We start from the raw sequence: 18,804 nt of genomic DNA, 5'->3' as shown, positions 1-18,804 counted from the left end.
TTGCTTTTCCAGAATGTCATAGAGGTGGAATGATGAAGCCTTTCCAAATTGACGTCTTTCACTTAGTAATATGTATTTGCGGTTCCTCCATGTCTTTTCATGGCTTGATAAGTGCATTTCTTTTTAGTGATGATAAGATTCCATTGTCTGGATGTTTATCCATAGTTTATTCATTTAGCAACTGAAGGACATCTTGGCTGCTTATAAGTTTTGGCAAACATCCATGTGCAGATTTTCGTGTGGATATAAGTTTTCAATTCATTTGGGTAAATAACAAGGTGTGCAATTGCTGAATGATATGATAAGGGTATATTTAGTTTTGTAAGAAACCGCCATACTGTTTTCCAAAGTGGCTGTACCATTTTGCATTCCCACCAACAATGAATGAACGTTCCTGTTGGCCCACATTCCCACCAGCATTTAGTGTTGTCAATGTTCTGGATTTTGGCCATTCTAATTGGTGTGTAGCGGTATCCATTGTGTTTTAATTTGCAATCCCCTATGACACATGATGCAGCACATCTTTTCAAATGCTTATTTGCCACCTGTATATCTCCTTTGGTGATGTGTCTGTTCAGGGCTTTGGCCCATTTTAAAATCAGATTGTTTGTTTTCACATTGTTGAGGAGTTTTTTTGTTTTGTTTTTTAAGTTTATTGATTTTTAGAGTGAGAGGAATGGAGAGGGAGAGCACAACATCGATCAGTTGCCTCCTGCACCCCCCTTCCAGGGATCGAACCACAGCCCAGGCTAATGTGCTCTTAACCCGGAATCGAAATGGCAACCTCCTGGTGCATGGGACAATGCCCAACCAATTGAGCCACACCAGCCAGGGCTTATGGTTGAGTTTTAAGAGTTTTTTTGTATATTTTGGGTGAGCCTTTTTTTCAGATGTATCTTTTGCAAATATTTTCCCCCTATCCGTGGCTTGTCTTCTCATTCTTTCGATATTATCTTTTGCAGAGAAGTTTTTTAATTTTAATGAAGTCCTACCTATCAATTCTTTCTTTAGGAATCATACCTTTTGGCATTGCATGTAAAAATTCATCGCTATACCCAAGGTCATTTAGATTTCTTCCTATGTTATCTTCTAGCAGTTTTAGGTTTGTGTTTTGATCTATGATCCATTTTACTTTTTTTTTTTTGAAGAATGTAAGGTCTGTGTCTAGATTCATATTTTTGCCTGTGGGTGTCTAGTTTTTCTAGCATCATTTATTGAAAAGACCATTTCAATAAATGGTCTTTGTTGTTGTTGTTGAAAAGACTAAACTCATTTAATTTTCAAAACACACTTTGAGGCAGGCACTGTTATTAGCGCCATTATTTTCAGATAAAGAAACTGAGACACAGAGAGGTTTTATAGATCACCCAGGGTAACACAGCTAGTACTTGACATAGCTGGGATTTGAACTAGCAACCTGGTCCCAGAGTCCATGTACTCAATCCCTAGCTACAACAATAATGTCCCCCTCAGAGGTTTGTTGTGAGGAATAGAGATAGTGTCTAGCACATCGTAGGTGAGAGTCATTGTTCTACCCAGCCTTCAAGGTTCCACTCAAATGTCAAGTCCTCAAAGCAGCTTTTGTTCCATCCCCCTTCCCCCTAACCCCCATTTGAGCCCCCTGGAGAGAGGTTCTATGTCTTATTTCTCTGTGTCCCCCAAAGTGCCTGATGGGGCGCTTGGCACTTAGCGGCTCTCAGTAAATGTTTGTTGAGTTTGGTTGCATGCTATTCTTTTATCTACAACACATATCCTGGGTGTGGTCTATGCCTCACGATCTCCCAGCTCTCATTCAGTTCTTTGCTCCTGAGCCCTCTCCCTCCAGCCTTCCTGGGCCTGTCAGGTTGGGCCACCTCTGCCTGGAGAAGTTCCTGGTTGGGCTGTCTATGGAGGCAACTGCCCTTGTCTGCTACACCCTTTCTCTTGAACGACTCTTTTCCGTTTCTTCCACATTCTGAGGTCCCCACTCTAATATGAACACTGCCTCTAGGACTGTCTTCATCTCTTCTCTTTCCTACTCTCTCTCCCTTCTTTCCAAACTCAAGACAAAGCACCTGCTCCGGAGGCCTGGTCTCTAAATGCCTCTGGCCTTTGCCAGGCAGGCTAACGTTCCTTCTCACTGGGTAGATCAGCTCTCTTGAGATTTACAGAACATGGGAGGCTCAGGGGCAGGCCTCATTCAAAGAGCCTCTGAAAGGGGTTAATCTTGGCATTGTCGGCCGTAAGGCATGAGTGCCGCTTATGGCTGTGTCCCCTGGGCCTTGGCACACTCCCAGGCAGCTCCCTCTGAGGCAGGGCGCTTTCAGATCAAGCCACCAGACACCTGTGTCCACCTTGGGAGTACATTCCTCCAGTCCCACCTTGGACATGACAGGAGGTGTCTGCTTTGGACGGGGCCATCTGGCACCATGGAGCAGCGCCCTATGTCTGCCTCTGCAAGACCACCCTGGGGAGATGTGGCCAGCAAGACTCTGCTGCTTCCTCTGTACAGCATTATCCTGGGCAGCACCCTCTCGGACACAGCAGAGCCCCGTGCCCGCCTTGGACCGAACCTGTTCTACACATTCAGCATGACCCTGTGCCTGCCCTGGGGATGCCCAGCAGCCTCTAGTGCCCGGTGCAGGCAGGACCTCAGGCAAGGCCTCTAGGACACGAACAGGGGTCCCCGGGGCGGGGAGGGTGCTCGCAGGGCCCGCTCTGGAGGCGCGCCCAGGCGCTGCCCGGAAGGCCGGGCATTTATCCCCGGAGTCGCCAGCAGGGAGCTCCCTTTCGGCTCCGCTCGCGCGGCCGCGGGGGGCGGCGCTGGGTTGCGCCGCGCTGCGCTCCAGCCCGGACCCGGCCGGGGCCGCTGGATGCCGCGTCTCCGCTTGTGCTGCCTGCCGGGCCGGCTCCGGCGGTCGGTGAGTGCGGGGCGGCGCGGGCAGCCGCCTGCAGGGCCCGGCGGGGCGGCGAGGCGGGCTCGGGCCGGGAAGGCGGGCGGGCGGGCGGCGGGGCCCGCCGGCTCCCGCTCCCCCCGTGTCCCCTGAAAGCAGCGGCCCGGACTCCCGGCTCCGTCTCTGGTCCCAGCGGCGCCGGCGGAGCTTGGCGCCCGAGAGTGGGGGCGATCGGGAGGGGCGGGGAGGGCGAACTCCGGCCCCCCTTGCCTGCTGGGGGGTGGGGAGAGCCGGGGGCGGGGAAGCAGGGCAGGGTGGCTTTCAGTTTGGGGGGATTTGGGGCTCGGGGGAGCCCCTGTGGCCCTAAGCTGCGGGGTGGAGGCTGCAGCCTCGGGGGTAGGGGCTTCTCGGAGCCAGGCCCCGGTCCCCCAGACGGACCGACCCACCGAGGCTCTGGAAGGCGGCCGGGAAGGCGAGCACCTCCGCCGAGCCCTTTATCCCTCCCAGCGGCCTTCACCCTTTCACTGCCAGGCCGACAGCGGGCTGCTCTCGAAGGAGCAGCTGCCAGACAGCTGGCTAAACAATGGAGACCCCGCTTCCCCAGGCCCCCTCCCCTTGGGACCGAAGATGGGGGCGGCTGGGTGCATGGGGAGCTTTGGAGATTAGGGCGTGCAGGCTGTCCCCGGTGACTGGCTGCTCACCTCACCTTTTCCTGCAAAGGGGTGGGGTGTGTGTGGGTAGGTCGGACAACCTGCCCCAGGCCTCCGGGAGAGCCTGCCCCGACGCCCCGCCCTGCTAACCTGTCACGCCAGTTGTTTCAACAATGGGTAGGGGAGGTGGTAAGGTTAGCTGTCCCCCACCCCCGCTGGGGGTTGCTGCTGGGGGACCAAACCGGGTGAGGAATGGGTCATGTTCCTGGCTGAGATAAGGCCTGCAGGGACACACCACACATTGGGGCTTTGTTGTGGGGGTGGGGTTTGGGGGTGTCACCCTGTGGCAAGGCACATGTGCCCTGCTGATTAGTTGCAAAGGCTGCAGCCGGAATGAGCTGGGGGTGGGGTGGGGGAGGCATCAGGTTCTAGCGGTGCTCCTTCTGCCTGGCTTCGCATGAGTTTGACAGTGGCCTCATGGTTTGTGTTTGTGTAGGGAGACTTGGAATGATGCTTCCTGGGAGGAGCTCTCTCTCCTGCCTGGGGCCTTCCTGCCCTCAGAGGGTCCCCCAAGCGTCTGGAGTTGGATTCTCACCCCCATTCACCTTGCCCATAATGACTTGGGCTGGTTTTCGAGGTTTCGTTCTATCTTCTGAGTGCCTGGCCTGTCTGTGGCTGAGGAGGCCTTGTCAGTCCCCCTGAGTTCGAAGAGTATATGCATTGGGCCAGGCTGGAAGGGAGGAAACACATCCAGGCAGTTAAGAGTCAGATCACCTTAGCTTAGCAACACATTGACTGGAGAGGGTCAAGCTCCCTTTCTGTGTACTGATCGGGTCTGGAAGCCCTTTTTCTTTTGGGGGGGGGGGGGCGGGAGCAACTAGGTATCCTGTTGTCATGGCAACGGGCCCGGCCTTGCCTAACTGTTCTCCTCCCTTTTGGTTCAGGGGCTCCTTTCTATATGGGGATACTGAAAGTTGCTCTCCTGAGGTCCCTGGCTTCCTGCCGGCCTCACTGGCTCTTTGTCAATGGCCTGCCACCTCCTCAGCTTCCCCTCTGATGAGGTCTTTCCAGGAAACATCCTCCTGTTTGCTGGACATGACTGGTTATATATAGCCCTGGGTGGAGGTGTGTGTGGCCATTTGGGGCTGGGGACACTGGAGTTGGGGCCTCAATTCCAGGAAGACAGTAGGGGAAGCTATTGTGTTGGGGGCTTAGGGGACTGAGAAGGGTTGCAGGTGGGGGTGGGAGGGATAGCATGCTGGTGGTCACTTCCTTCGGGAGCTTTGAACTTTGAACAGTTGATGACCTGGTGCCCGGCAGCTCTGATCATCTGGTTTGTTTACTCTTTCCCAGTCTGGCTCAGGTGCCAGGGTGTGTGCCTGAGGGCTTCCTCCCATGCGCCGGCTCTCCTCAGCTGCCCTCACTCTGATAGCGCCTTTCCTGACTCCTGCCTGGTCCCTCAGCCTCACTGCCTGGCAGCCGGGCAGCCAGCCTGTTGCCTGGAGCTCCCTTCACTGGCCCAGCTTGAAACTGCTCATTGAGGGGTGCATGTCTCTTCAGAAGTTGGGCCTGAAAACTCTGAGGTCCCCCCCTTCCACCCCCTCCCCAGAGGCAGGTACCTGAAGGCAGACAGGGTGGGGCAGAGCTGGAGCTGGTCTGAAAGGGAGAATCCACCCTCCTGGGTGGAGCAGGGAGTTGTTGGAACTAAGGGAGGCTTGATCCCTACTTGGTGTGCACAGGTCTCCAGGGCAGCAGTGCTGTTCTTGCTCCTTCAAACCCAAGGTCTGTCCTCAGCCAGACCTCCCTCACCTGACGTGGACACCACAGGCTGGAACCAGAGCATCCATGTGAGCAGGGCCCTGTTGGTGGCCTTGTCCCAGGCCTCTCCTGGGTTTGGGGGGTAATGCTGAGGCAGTTGAAAGGTGTGAGGGGATCAGAGGCCCAGTCCGCTTTGTACTGTGATTGACAGGTTCCCGCAGGACTTGGGTGGAGGCTTCATGGAACTTTGAAGTCCTGCTTTGGGTCAGGCTCCCGGGTGCTTTAAGATCTGCTCACTGCACCTCACCCCTCATCACCATTTTCTTTTCTTTCCTTTTTTTTACCCCCATCACCGTTTTCTGAGGTGGACTGAATTAGAGGGTGGGGTGGTGCAATGGTAGGAGCTGGATTGGGAGGGTGGGGAGCAACCCTGGAAAGCCCCTCTCCTCTTGCTTTCCTGCCCTTTCTCTGGAGATAGGAATTGTTTGGCTAATAAATTATCCACATTCCTTTGACATTTCAAATAGCTGAGAGTCAGGCAGCAGTTTAAGTTGTGGACTGACGATTTTACAGGGCCCAGGGCCCTCTCTCTCTGCCAAGTACTTTTATCGTCACTTACAAGGGATTGTTTTTTCATTATCCTCTGATATTCTGAGATATTGGATGAAGGGCTCACGGTCACACAGCAAGGCGGAGGCAGGCCAGGATTAGAACCTGCAGTTTGTGGTTGAGCTGCATACCTCTCCAGCAATGGGCCAAGTCTGAACTCTCAGGCCCATAGTTGAAATAGCTGAGGCCCGGAGAGGGGACGGGACTTGCTCAAGGTCACACAGAAGGTGGGTGGGGATGGTTGTGTTTACCGAGTTCAGCGCCCAGCAGGCTGCGGCCGGCTCCCCATGGAGCAGAGGCGTTTCACCTGCAAGAGCAGCCCCGGACCTGGACCTGGCCGGCTGCGGGCACCTCTCCGGCTCCGAGCCCTGCTGCCTGGAAGTGCTTGGCGGCTGCTGGTGCCCGGAGCGGCGGCGGGCAGGGAAGGGAGTGGGGAGCCGGCGGGCGGGCGGGCGGGCGGGCCGGACGGCCAGCTGATGTCATGTGAGAAGCGTGCAGGCGGATGAGGGAGCACACCTGGAGCCAGGGAGCTCCATGTGACCTGGCGGTGAGTCACGGGCTCTGCGGAGCTCAGCACAGCCGCCGGGAGCAGCTCGGCGCGGCCGCAGGCACGGGCGTCACCCTGCGCCGCCCCTCGGGCTGGGCCGCCGCCGCCGGCCAGGTGCCCTGGGAGCCCCACCGGCCCCCTTCGCAGTCCGCAGTCCTCAGCCCTCGGTGGGCCCGCGCTGAGATGCAGGCCTCGGGGCTGTAGGAAATGGCCACTCGGGGAGGTCAGAGGCCAAGCGAAAGAGGCCGGCTCTCTTGGGAAAGCATTTCCTTTGTATTTATTTATGAGTGTGGTCTGGGGTGGGGAAGGGGGGACTGACCCTTTTAAGTATCCACCCACAGCAGCCAGGCCTGGGGGCCCTCGTCTTGCGATTCTAACGCTATAGTTTCCATTTCCTGGGGTTTCTACTGTACCAGCTGCAGGGTGACCCATTTAAATCTGTCCCCTCTTAAAGCCACAAGACAACAGGGCCATCTGTTTTAGCCAAGTCCCCCAAGTCCCTGACATTTTTTCAAGGCGTGAGAGGGCAATTCTTAAAGTTCCCATTGCAAATCTTGTTTACAGCTTTCATGCTAAGTTGATTGCTTACTGCTTTGTCAAACCTTTCTTTTTTCTTTTTCGTTTTTTAAAAAAATCTTCACAGTCACGAAAGTAACATGCTGAAAAAAGGTTTAATGCAGGAAGTGTGCTCCATAGAGAGACAGTGTTATCCCTCTTTGCCACTACTCCACAGAGAAAACCACTGATGAATTATTGTCATGGATCTTTCCAGACTATTTCAAAAGCTTGTTATATGTATTTTATATATATATATTTATAGGTTAAGATCTTATATGTTATACAAATATAATTTTATAAAAACACTTAAAAATATTTTTTTCTGTAGGAAATAAAGAACATGCACAAAGGTAGAAGAAAAATTATATAAACTCCCACTATCTAAAGTCTTAGATTTAAATACACACACACCTACCAGCTAAATTTTCTTATTGTAAAAAATTAAAACAATACAGATAACACACAAGTCTGTTTTGACTCTTCTGAAATCCCTGTCTCTTCCACAGAGCATACATTTTTCTATGAATATGCAAATATTATACATAATGGAAATTATATATATATGCACACATATACATAATTTTTTAAAAATTTCTAAAAATTATATACTATCTGGCAACTTGCTTTTTTCACTTAATAATATACTATAAAATCTTTCTAGGTCAGCATATACAAATCGACCTCATTCTTTTTAATAACTGCCCAGTTCTATAATTTAGCTATTCCTCCAGTGATGGTCATTTATATTGACAGCATTTTGCTATGATAAACAATGCTGCAAAGGTTAGCCATGTTTATTGTGTGAATATATCTATAGATGTCTTATAAGAGGAATTGCCCAGTCAAAGACTATGTACATTTAAATATTTTCATAGGTACCAACTTACCCTCCTTATACCAATTTATACTCCTACCAGTATGTATGAAATGCCCTGCTTCCCATCCTCTAATTTATTGATATTATTAATCTCGGTAGTTTTTTACTAAACTGCTAAGTGAACAATGATATACCTCTTCTATTTCACATGTCTGAATATTACTGCTCATGCTTGTTGGCCGTTCGTGTTTCTGCCTCTCTGAGTTGCCTGTGCTTATCCCTGGCAGTAACTATATGGGACCTCTGGACTTGAGCCAGCGTGGTCCAGATTGGCCCTGTGCTCATTGATTGCCTTCACTTCTTGGGCTTTACTTTCTATATATAAAGGTCCCATCCAGCATTGAGACTCTGTGCCTAGACTTATTTTAGTCACACTCGTGCTGATAGTTATTTGTGTACTTTCCTCTCCTCTCTACCAAGTCCCCCCTCTACTCTAATGGTAGTATACACATCATTAAATAGAGTTCAATCCCATGTAGATGGTGAGAATATGTCCTGCTTCTATCAGTTACCGTTCTTGAGGGCTTACTCTGAGCTAGGCATTATATGAAGGGCTTCTATACGTATCTCATTTAATTCCCATGCCTTATGTGGTAGGTACTATTATTATCTCCATTTTACAAAAGGAAAAATGGAGGCACAGAGGCCTTACGTAACTTGTCCAAGATTGTGTAGCTATTAACTTGAATTTGTTCCTAGGTTTGTTACCTGACATCTGAAACCTAAGCTCTTTCATTAGTTTTATTTATCTTCTATCCCTTGCATTTAATAGGTGCTTGATACATACATATTTCCCCAATATTTTATTATAAAGCTCTGTAAGCATTTAGAAAAGTTAAAGAATTTTATAGTGAACAACCCCCATGTCCTAGATTTTACAATTAGCACTATCTTTGCTTTATCACATATTTATTCCTTGATCTATTCATCAAGCTATCTTACATATTTTATGCAGCTCAAAGTAAATTGTAGACATCATACTTTGCACCAAATACTTTAGTGTACATATCATTAACTAGAGTTCAATACTTACTTACAATTCTTTTTTCTTTTGATTGAATATTTCACACAATGAAATACACAAATCTATGTGCACAATTTGATGACTATTGATGAATATATACACCTGTCAATCCAACCCCCTATCAAGATATGTAACATGAACATCACCCTGGAAAGTCTCCTCATGCCCTCTCTCAGGCAATCCCCACCGCCATCCATACGCTCACCTCCCAAAGGTATCACTGTTCTGAGTTTTTTTCCAGCTTAGGTTGGTTTTGCTTATACTAGAACATCATATAAATAGTACTATACCAGCCCTGGCCAGTGTGGCTCAGTTGGTTGGACATCGTCCCCTGCACCGAAAAGTTGCCAGTTCGCTGGTTTGATTTCTAGTCAGGACACATCGATGCTCGATTCACATCGATGTTTCTCCCTCTCCCTTCCTCTCTCTAAAAACCAATAAAAATATATATTTTAAAAACAGTACCATACCAGTATGTACTCTTTTGTTAAAGCCTTCTTTTACTGTGACTTGACATAATGTTTTTGAGATTCATCCCTGTTGTGTGTATCAGTAGTTGCTTTTTTAAAAATATGTATATATTTATTTATTATTGTTTTTTAAAATCCTCACCCGAGGATATTTTTCCATTGATTTTTAGAGAGTGAAAGAGAGAAGGAAACACAGAGAAATATAGATGTGAGAGAAACACATTGATTGGTTGCCTCCTGCACGAGCCCCAGTCAGGGCCCAGGCCGGGGAGGAGCCTGCAACAGAGGCATATGCCCTTGACTGGAATCAAACCTGGGACCCTTCGGTCGCTGGCCAGTGTTCTATCCACTGAGCCAAACCGGCTAGGGCTAGTTTCTCCTTTCTTATTGCTGAGTAGTATTCCATTATATGAATGTGTAAATTGTTTCGCCTGTTGGTGAACTGATAGATGCATATTTGATTTGAATGGTCCTTGCCCTCAAAATGCTTTCTGTTTTAAAGTGATAAAGCAATTGAATTGACTGAGTCAATGGTACTTTGCTTTGATTTTGAAGAGAGTAGGCTCACGATGATTTAGGTACATTCCCTAATTTACATACATACTCTAGTTTACATGCATACTTTTTCTTCACTTAAAATTAGGAAGGCCTCCTGGAGTAGGGTGAGGGGAGAAAGGCAGAGAAGGAAGTCAGAAAAACTATAAGGTTGGAGAGAGTAAGAGACGAAGGGGGGCTGGTAGAAACTACAGCCTGGAATGGAGAATGGGGAGGTGATATCATTGCTACTGGAGACTTTGGACACGAGGACAGCAGATGCTGGAAGGTCCGGAGTCTACAAAAAGACGACAGAGCCCAGGTCTCTAGTGAATTGGGTGCTGAGGAGCATAGAGCTGCACTGCAGGTCTGACCCAGAAGGGGAAGGTTATAGGTAGCTTCAGGTATTTGGCCCTGGAGAGAACCCCGACCTCAGCCAGGCCTGGCAATTGTAGGGATGATAGTGGGGAATGGGTACCTTGTGAGCTGTCAGATAACAGTGGCAACACAGGGGGGATGAATGAAGGGCTGAAATGGACTCAGTCTCCAAAGGCCCCCGGGTTGGGATGAGAAGGGGTAATGTTAGCAGAAAGTTAATAACTAACCTGTGTCCACAAGAGACTTAGATATTTGGAATTTTAGAGCTAGAAGGGACCTAGATCACCTAGTTCAACCTTGAGCAAAGTGACAGGCTCAAGGTCCCCTGGTGACTTGTTGACAGATCCAGGCCTAGATACCAAATCCCCTAACATTTCCGGCCAGCACTGTCCCCTGCGCTGCTGCTGTGACTGTCCGTCTTCCTGCCTGTCACAATGACAGTGAGGGGCAAGCTTTTGCCAAGACAGGGGTTTACATGAAATTACTTTCCAGGGACCTTTCTAGCCCAAAGATTCTAGAATTTGGGGCCTCTTTTCTGTTGATACTGCTCAAATATTTAGCCCCCAGCAGAGAGCCAGGGTTGTGTAAGGATTGAAGAGTGAGAATCAGAGACCGAAAGGTGTTTTGGTGGGACAGCGGTGAAGGCATTTGGGTTCTCTGTGGTTGAGTTGAGGCGGAGATACTCGTTCATCCCCTCTAGGTCCCCGAGGTGGGTTTCTTTATTCATTTTCCCTCAGGTGGCCCTGGAGCCCTCTTCCAAACCAGCCCTTTAAGACAGTGCAAGTAATGGTGGGTAAGGTGGGTAGCAACCAGCTGAAGATCTTATTTATGTCCTGGCATGTGGGGGGTCTATGCCACACCCCCAACAGTGGTTCAGGAGGAGACAGAGAGACTCCCCATGTCAAAGTACAGCCCTAAAGCAGTGATGGCAAACCTTTGAGCTCGGCGTGTCAGCGTTTTGAAAAACCCTAACTTAACTCTGGTGCCGTGTCACATATAGAAATTGTTTGATATTTGCAACCATAGTAAAACAAAGACTTCTATTTTTGATATTTATTTTCTATATTTAAATGCCATTTAACAAAGAAAAATCAACCAAAAAAATGAGTTCTCATGTCACCTCTGACACGCGTGTCATAGGTTCGCCATCACTGCCCTAAAGAGATGTCTGCTGTTCGGCACTTCCCCAACCCAAGTCAGCCCAGACCCATCTGGCCAAGGTTGCCCCTGGCTGTGTGCCTCTTGGGCCCTAGATTCCTTGTCTTCCTCCCCCCAGGTAATGTGCATGAGCCTTTGGAACCAAAAAGTTCAGAGGGAACTTTGTTTTACCAGATAGAAACGGAGGTGAGAGGAGAAAGGGGGTACCTGAGAGGTTCACAGGGAGCTAGTGACTAGACCAGATTCCCCACCTCTTTGGATGTGTTCTACACCTGAAGATTTCTCTAGAACTGTACTGTCCAATCCTCTAGCCAAGCCACCTGGGGCTGCTGAATACTTGAAATGTGGTTGGTCTGAATCGCAATGTGCTCTAAGCGTAAAATATGCATTGGATTTCAAGGACTTAGCATGGAAAAGAGGATATAAGATACCTCAATGTTTTCTATATAGATTACATATTAAGATGACAATGAATATCGGGTAGGTTGATTTCACCTGCTTCTTTTTACCTTTTAAAATGCGGCGGCTAGGAAATTTTACATTACATATATGACTTGAATTATACTTCTTTTGGATAGTGCTGCTCTGGAGAGGACACATTGATCTGTCAGGAGCCACTGGGAGAGAGTGCTGGGCAATTAGCCGGTGTACCTGGGCCCTTGGGAGTTCCTGGCCTTGATCCCTTTCTAGGCTTTGTATCTGGGTTGGAGGTCCCTCTCAGTAGGATGGGGAGCCTGCTTGGTGGTGGGGGTGGGGTACACAGAAAGGGAAGGCCGCTCCAGGGCCTTGCAGTAGGTCGTTGTGTCTAGAGTTCAGGGGGAAGGCCTTCATGGAGAGAGAACAGAAATGACATTTTGCTTCTAATTAGGTGGTATGGCCTACTTCCACCTCTTGTTCCCTGCTGGTTAGAACAAGAAAGGCCCTCGCCACTCCACCCCCATCGGTTTTTCTCACTCCTCTCCCAGTCCGGTGTGCATTGGGGCGGGAGTAGGTTGGCGCCATAGGCACACGTGCCCTGGAGCTGAGGTCTTCTCTCACCCGCCACAACTTTCCTCCTGAGGCTATATTTAGGTGTTGGTCTGGGGAAACGGATGTGAGTTTTTCAGGATCCTGTTTATCCAGTCGACCCCCTCCCCGCCCTCCCCCATCCCCACCACACAGCTGCCTGTCCTCTGTCCAGATTGGAACTTCCCCTCACTTCCCTCCCGGCTCCAATTTGGGTGCCCAGGACCTAGAAAGAAAACAATGTTTGCCATTGAATCCTGACAGTGCCACCTATTAGCTATTGGACAACTAACATCTACTTAATTTTTTCATGTGTAGAGATAATGATACATTTCTTGCAGGGATGCTGTGAAGTTCAAACGAGGTAGTGTGTGTAAAGGGCCTGGCATTATGCCTACAAGTGGTAGTCATTAAGCAAGTGTTGGCTCTTTGAGGTCCTCCTCTGTCGGGCAGTGACTAAGGCTGCTGTTCTAGGGATACCGGGCTTAGGAAAGCCCAGTGGCATGTGATGTCTGTTGCCTTAAGGGACATTGGCTGTGGGAGGTGATGGCGCACAGAGTCTCTTTTCTTTTTCCCTTGTGTTTGCATCTTCAGTCAAGTCCCAACTTGGCTTAATGGCATCCTCTGGCCAGGAGGTCAGATCGCCCAGATGCCACCTCCATGCACACCCAAGCCTGGGTCTATCAGAGATCATAGGAAATGAGAGACTTTGGAGTTTGGGTTTTTACAACCTTATCTAAACCTCAAGTTTCCTTATTTGTAAAATGGGGGTAACAATAGACCTCCTCATAGCAGTGTTATGAGGCTTCGCTTAACTGAGACAGTATTGTGTGAGGCAGAGAACCTGGCAGAGATCGCTGTGAGGGGTAGCTGTGCTCAGTAATTGGCCCCGTCTGGACTGGAGACGGGGAAGAGGCTCTGCTGGAATCACCTTTCTCTTTCTCTCTGTTTCTATCTGCAGCAGCAAGGTGGAACACAAAGGCCCTGTGCTGAGCACCCATAATCCTCTGGGGGTACCCCCCCCCAAACAGCACCCCCACCATGTTTAATCTAATGAAGAAAGACAAGGACAAAGATGGAGGGCGGAAGGAGAAGAAGGAGAAAAAGGAGAAGAAGGAGCGGATGTCAGCGGCAGAGCTGAGGAGCCTGGAGGAGATGAGCCTGAGACGCGGCTTCTTCAACCTGAACCGCTCCTCCAAGCGTGAATCGAAGATGCGCCTGGAGATCTCCAACCCCATCCCCATCAAGGTGGCCAGCGGCTCCGACCTGCACCTGACTGACATTGACTCCGACAGCAACAGGGGCAGCATCATCCTGGACTCGGGCCACCTCAGCACAGCCAGCTCCAGCGATGACCTCAAGGGTGAGGAAGGCAGTTTCCGGGGCTCTGTGCTGCAGCGGGCGGCCAAGTTCGGCTCCCTGGCCAAGCAGAACTCCCAGATGATTGTCAAGCGCTTCTCCTTCTCCCAGCGGAGCCGGGACGAGAGTGCCTCTGAGACCTCCACCCCCTCGGAGCACTCTGCTGCCCCATCTCCTCAGGTGGAGGTGAGGACTCTAGAGGGACAACTGGTGCAGCATCCTGGCCCAGGCCACCCTCGACCAGGGCCCCGGTCCCAAGTCCCTGAGCTGGTGACGAAACGGTTTCCGGCTGACCTGCGCTTGCCCCCCGTGGTGCCCCCGCCACCCCCTGCCCTCCGGGAGCTGGAGCTGCAACGAAGGCCCACTGGAGACTTTGGCTTCTCCCTGCGGCGCACAACCATGCTAGACCGGAGCCCCGAGGGCCAGGTCTATCGGAGGGTGGTTCACTTTGCTGAGCCTGGTGCGGGCACCAAGGACCTGGCCCTGGGGCTGGTGCCAGGTGATCGTCTGGTGGAGATTAATGGGCACAACGTGGAGAGCAAGTCCAGGGATGAGATTGTGGAGATGATCCGGCAGTCAGGGGACAGTGTGCGGCTCAAGGTGCAACCCATCCCAGAGCTCAGTGAGCTCAGCCGGAGCTGGCTGCGGAGTGGCGAGGGACCACGCAGGGAGCCGGCCGATGTGAGTGTTTCCCTTGGGACCTGGGCAGCGAGGGATGAGCAGGGACTGGGTTGTTGATGTCTACTGTGATTGTACTTAGGTGGATGATCAGGGTACTCAAGAGCTGTAGTGAGAGCCTAGCGAGTGTGTGAGCAGTAAAGCCTGGCCACTCCGTGGGCTTCAGGGACCATCTCCCTGGCTGGTGGGGAGAAGGCACCTCAGGTGGGGGCTATACACGGTCATACAAGCTTCATGATACAAGCGGGGGTTAGGGTTTGGGCACCACATTTCCTGAGCCCAAAATTGAGTCATGGAGGCTAACACGTGCCAATTCCAGATGTGAGAGACAGACAATCTCATATTCTGGACTAAAGTATAGGATTTCCATGTTATTTAGATATTGGAGGTGAAAAAAAAAATAAGTTATGTCAAATCAGGGTTGTCATGGGACATCTAGGATGTACAGCTGCTTTGATAGCTCCTGGGAAGATGACCTCAGGCCTCCTCTTGCCCCTGCGTGAGTGAGGAGTTGAATACCAGGTAAGGTTGCTGAGATAAGCAGGGGCCAAATCATGAAAGACCTTATAAATCGTGGTAGGAGTTTCGAGTTAACCCCATTGAAATGAGACCGTTGTAGGGTTTGAAGCATAGTGGAATGATGATCTGATCTATACAGATCACTTGTGCTCCCAGAGTTTTATTATCTTCCCTGGAGGAAGGCAATGCATGGACCTGGAAAAGTAACAGGGATTAAGCCTCCAGAGATAGTATGACCTGATTATCCCTGAGACCCCGGCCCACAGAAAGCAAAGGTGGGAGGGGGTGACACAGGCCCAGAAGAGATTGAGGTTAAAGGTATCCATCAGTTTAGCAAATACCTGTTTACTTCCCAAGGACCTACCGGATTTAACTCCTGGAAAGATGGTCTCTAGGGAGATGGAGATCTGTAACCCCAGTGGTCTCTTGATAGGTTGGCTCCTTACCAGTTTGGAATGCTCTGCCTGGAGGCAACCCCTGAAGGACAAGTTGGCCTCTGGTCACCCCTCTCTCCAGCTGTGGCTTTTAGGACTGTCCAGGTCCCTGCAGCCTGACCAGCACATGGCCTGGCCAGGACCTTTCAGCACTAAGTGGCCAGCCAGATGTGTCCAAGTCAGAAGTGGGAGGAAATGCTAAACAGGCAGAGTCCCGGTCCTAGCTTTCTCCTGGGAGGGGAAGTGGCTGCTCAGATGGCTGCCTAACCTAGCAGCATGTCGGGCCTGGAGGGCCTGGGAGCTGCAGGGTCATACTCTGGCAGGAAACACTGGAGTTGGGTTCCAGACCTTCCTTTACCCCGGGGGCTGGTGGGGTCAGGCAGCTTTGCTAGTCAGGAAGGGGTAGTGAGTGGGAGGGGAGCCTGTCGTAGAATCCAGGAAGGACCTGGACGCGTTAATTCCAGAAATACATTGTGCACCTACTCTGTGTTAGCCACCAGGCTACGCTGAACTTGGGGGACTTCCCCCAGCTTAGAGGGAGTCTTTATCTCAGCACCAAAGACAACACCATGTTGCCACGTCTGCCTACTTTCTCCCAGGCTAACATTGCCTTCAACAGATAGAATATTCTTCCTCTTAAAGAATGAGTCCCCCGGGGATTGTTGCCAGGTCCCCGCCGAACCACAGCACAGGCCTCTGTGGGGCTCAGCGCTTGGCATCGCAGGTGCTGTTCAGTTCTTCTCTTTATAGCACAGGGATCATCCTGGCATCTCATGTTTCCCGGCCGCTCTCCTTCCCAACTAGCTGCTGTTACCGCATCCCTGGGGAAGTGGGTGGTTTAGCTTTGGAAACCCCGGTGGATCCCACCTTCCAGCTGGTATCTCAGAAATGCTGGCTTGCTCTGGCCCGTGGGGCAAGCCCAGCTGGTGCCCAGAGGACTTCTTCCCCCACCTCGGGGATCGAGCAGGGGACACAGTTGAAAGTCCCTTCCTCATGAGTCTCCTAGAACTGACCGGACAACAAGAAGCATAGGGCTAAAAGAAGCCCCACGTCTCCTCTTACCTGGGTAGGTGGTGGGGTCTCAGGCCACAACGGAGAGGAGCAGAATGAGCCCGGCATTCTGGTTTCCTGAGACAGACCCCAGAGCTGGTGAGGGAGTGCTGTAGCCTCGACTGAGGCTCTTATCCTCTATCTCCTCTTCCTCCCACTCCTACTCCTGCTCCTTTTCTTGGCAGCAGTTCTAATCCTAGTTCCATGCCAAGAAAAGAGCCTTCCCACCTCCTCCATGCTCCCGGGCGGGGTACCCTGACAACTCTAGCCCCACAGGGACAGCTCTGGTGGCCACCCTGCCCGTCAGGCCATCCATCAACTGTGTCCACACGTTGCCTGTCCCCAGGGAGCTCTGAAGGAGCTGGCTAGCCATCTGTTCTCTTTCTGCACACAGATAGGGGCCAGGCCCCATGGCTCCTGTCCATGGCCTGTTCAGAAGGCCCCAGGGAGAGACAGCCCCTTGGGTTTCCTTCTCACATGGTGTGTGTCCAGAATGCTTGGCTCACACCTTGTTCATATGTCTCTGTAGCTGCCAGACAAGGCTCCACTGGGAGGAGGGGTGAGCCACAGTCGTCGGATAGACTTGGGACCTGATAGAAATCACCCAGCAAGTCTGAGAGAAGGAGCCCTTCTTCCGCCATCTATTCCTCCACTCATGTCTACTAAACACATGTTTGTGGAGCACTTACTGTGTGGTAGGCCCTGGGACCCAGCCGTGTGCAGCACATAATTCCAGCCTCAAAGGTGAAATCAAAGAAGGATGTACACCCAGCCCCAAAGAACTCAAAGTCTAGTGGGAGAGATGGTCAAGTAGCAGGTCATCAAATGACATTGCCATTTGAGAAGGTCAGCGATAGACCAGTACGGGGTACTAGGGAGCACAGAAGGGAACTTCAAGTATAGTCTTTGGAATGAATCAGAGTGAGAGAGCTGACATATAGGGGAGGCAAACGGAAGGAAAGGACTGTATTAGACACAAATCAGAGAGAGATGGACACACGTGGGGATAAGGCTTGGGGACAGCATAGGGGGACACTATTGAGAGAAGCAGCAAGAGAAGCAAGCAGGGGCCAGGTCACAAGGCCCTGAGAGTCATGCTAGGGAATGTAAACTTTAACCTAAGGACAACGTAGCCATTTAATCGGGGAGTGATAGGCACAGATTTTAGAAAATCTCTGGCTGTTTATGGGGAATCCTTTCGGGTGTAGCAAGGGGAGAATCGTGAGGGAGCTCTTATAGTAAACCTAGTAGAGTGAACGGAGGCCTGAACTTAGGGAGAGGCATTGGAGATGGAAAGAGGTTTCAGATGTAAGCAACTGAAGTAGGCTCTAGAGCAGCCGTGGGCAAACTACGGCCCGCGGGCCAGATCCGGCCCGTTCGGCTGTTCTATCCGGCCCGCGGAGCCGAAAGAGCGGAGGGTTCTCTCGCTCTCCCCTCCGCTCCTTTACCAGCAGCAGTGTTAACATGGCAACGTCGGGAAACACGGCCGCAGTTCCTTCTTCTGAGTCCAGTTTAAGAACCCATTGTGGCCCTCGAGTCAAAAAGTTTGCCCACCCCTGCTCTAGAGTCTTGGTGACCGACTGGGGTGAGGGAAGGAGGAGCGGAGGGGGTAAGTGTGACTACCAGGTTTGGGGGAGGATGCTAAATTCTTTCCATGATTCTTCAGGGAAAGTGTTTGGGGGCATCTGTTTTGAGAAAATTATTCTTAACTTTTCTAAAGGCAAAAAGAGTTCCCTGAGTCTGATGAGATTAAGGAAGGTGTTGGTAAAGGGGAGGATCTTAAAACCCCAGTTGGATCAAAATTCTTCTCTCCAGTTCCATGAGTCTGGGTAGGAAAGTCAGTGCCCCATTGAGAAGGAGTAGGGGCCGGGTGGGGACTAAGGTTTGGGAGTAGGGAGAGCTGGTCCCTTCCATTTGTATCCTCAGTAGGCCCATCATGGGAGCCAAGTGGATTGTCTGTGAACATACGATGGTTCTGCTGAGCTCAGAAAAGCCCACCTGGCTAAACCCTGGCCAATGAGGTTCTCCTGCTGCCAAGAGCTAGAGGATCTGGCCTGCATGGGAGCCCTACCCAGAAAGCACTGCTTCCTGAGTTTATGAGTTGTGGTAGGAGGGGAAGGGGGTGCTTAAGGAAGGCCTACCACCCCTTCCCAGTCAAATCTAGTTTCCTGCGCCCTGTGGAGCTATCAGGCACTTGCTGGAGATCTGTGGTAGCGTTTCTTCTCCCATTGGACCTTGGGGTTTGTCTACAACAGTTACAGGGCTGTGAGGTTCCTTAAGAGGTCATCCTATCCATCTAAACCACCCGCACATTCAGGAGAAC

General features: G+C 50.9%; 1 protein-coding gene across 22 annotated transcripts in view; it reads left to right on the top strand.

Annotated features, from left to right (window-relative positions):
- Positions 1-2,761: 2,761 nt before the first annotated feature.
- Positions 2,762-18,804, top strand: part of MYO18A (myosin XVIIIA) — a 95,233-nt gene continuing 79,190 nt past the window's right edge. For 20 of the 22 annotated variants that reach the window (XR_004972892.1, XM_036340793.1, XM_036340791.1 and 17 more), the window contains exons 1-2: positions 2,762-2,900; positions 13,403-14,481. Coding sequence is in view for 21 of the 22 variants with exons in the window: in XM_036340793.1 (XP_036196686.1) it covers positions 13,483-14,481 (999 nt within the window). In the remaining variant the exon portion in view is untranslated. Of the gene's footprint in view, positions 2,901-5,262; positions 5,371-13,402; positions 14,482-18,804 lie in introns of those variants that run through there. The other 2 variants (XM_036340773.1, XM_036340772.1) reach the window with 2 other exon arrangements.

Source organism: Myotis myotis, unplaced genomic scaffold (genome assembly GCF_014108235.1).
Source record: "Myotis myotis isolate mMyoMyo1 unplaced genomic scaffold, mMyoMyo1.p scaffold_m19_p_17, whole genome shotgun sequence".
NCBI classification, from domain to species: domain Eukaryota; kingdom Metazoa; phylum Chordata; class Mammalia; order Chiroptera; family Vespertilionidae; genus Myotis; species Myotis myotis.
This window is presented reverse-complemented; position numbering and strand designations above follow the sequence as displayed.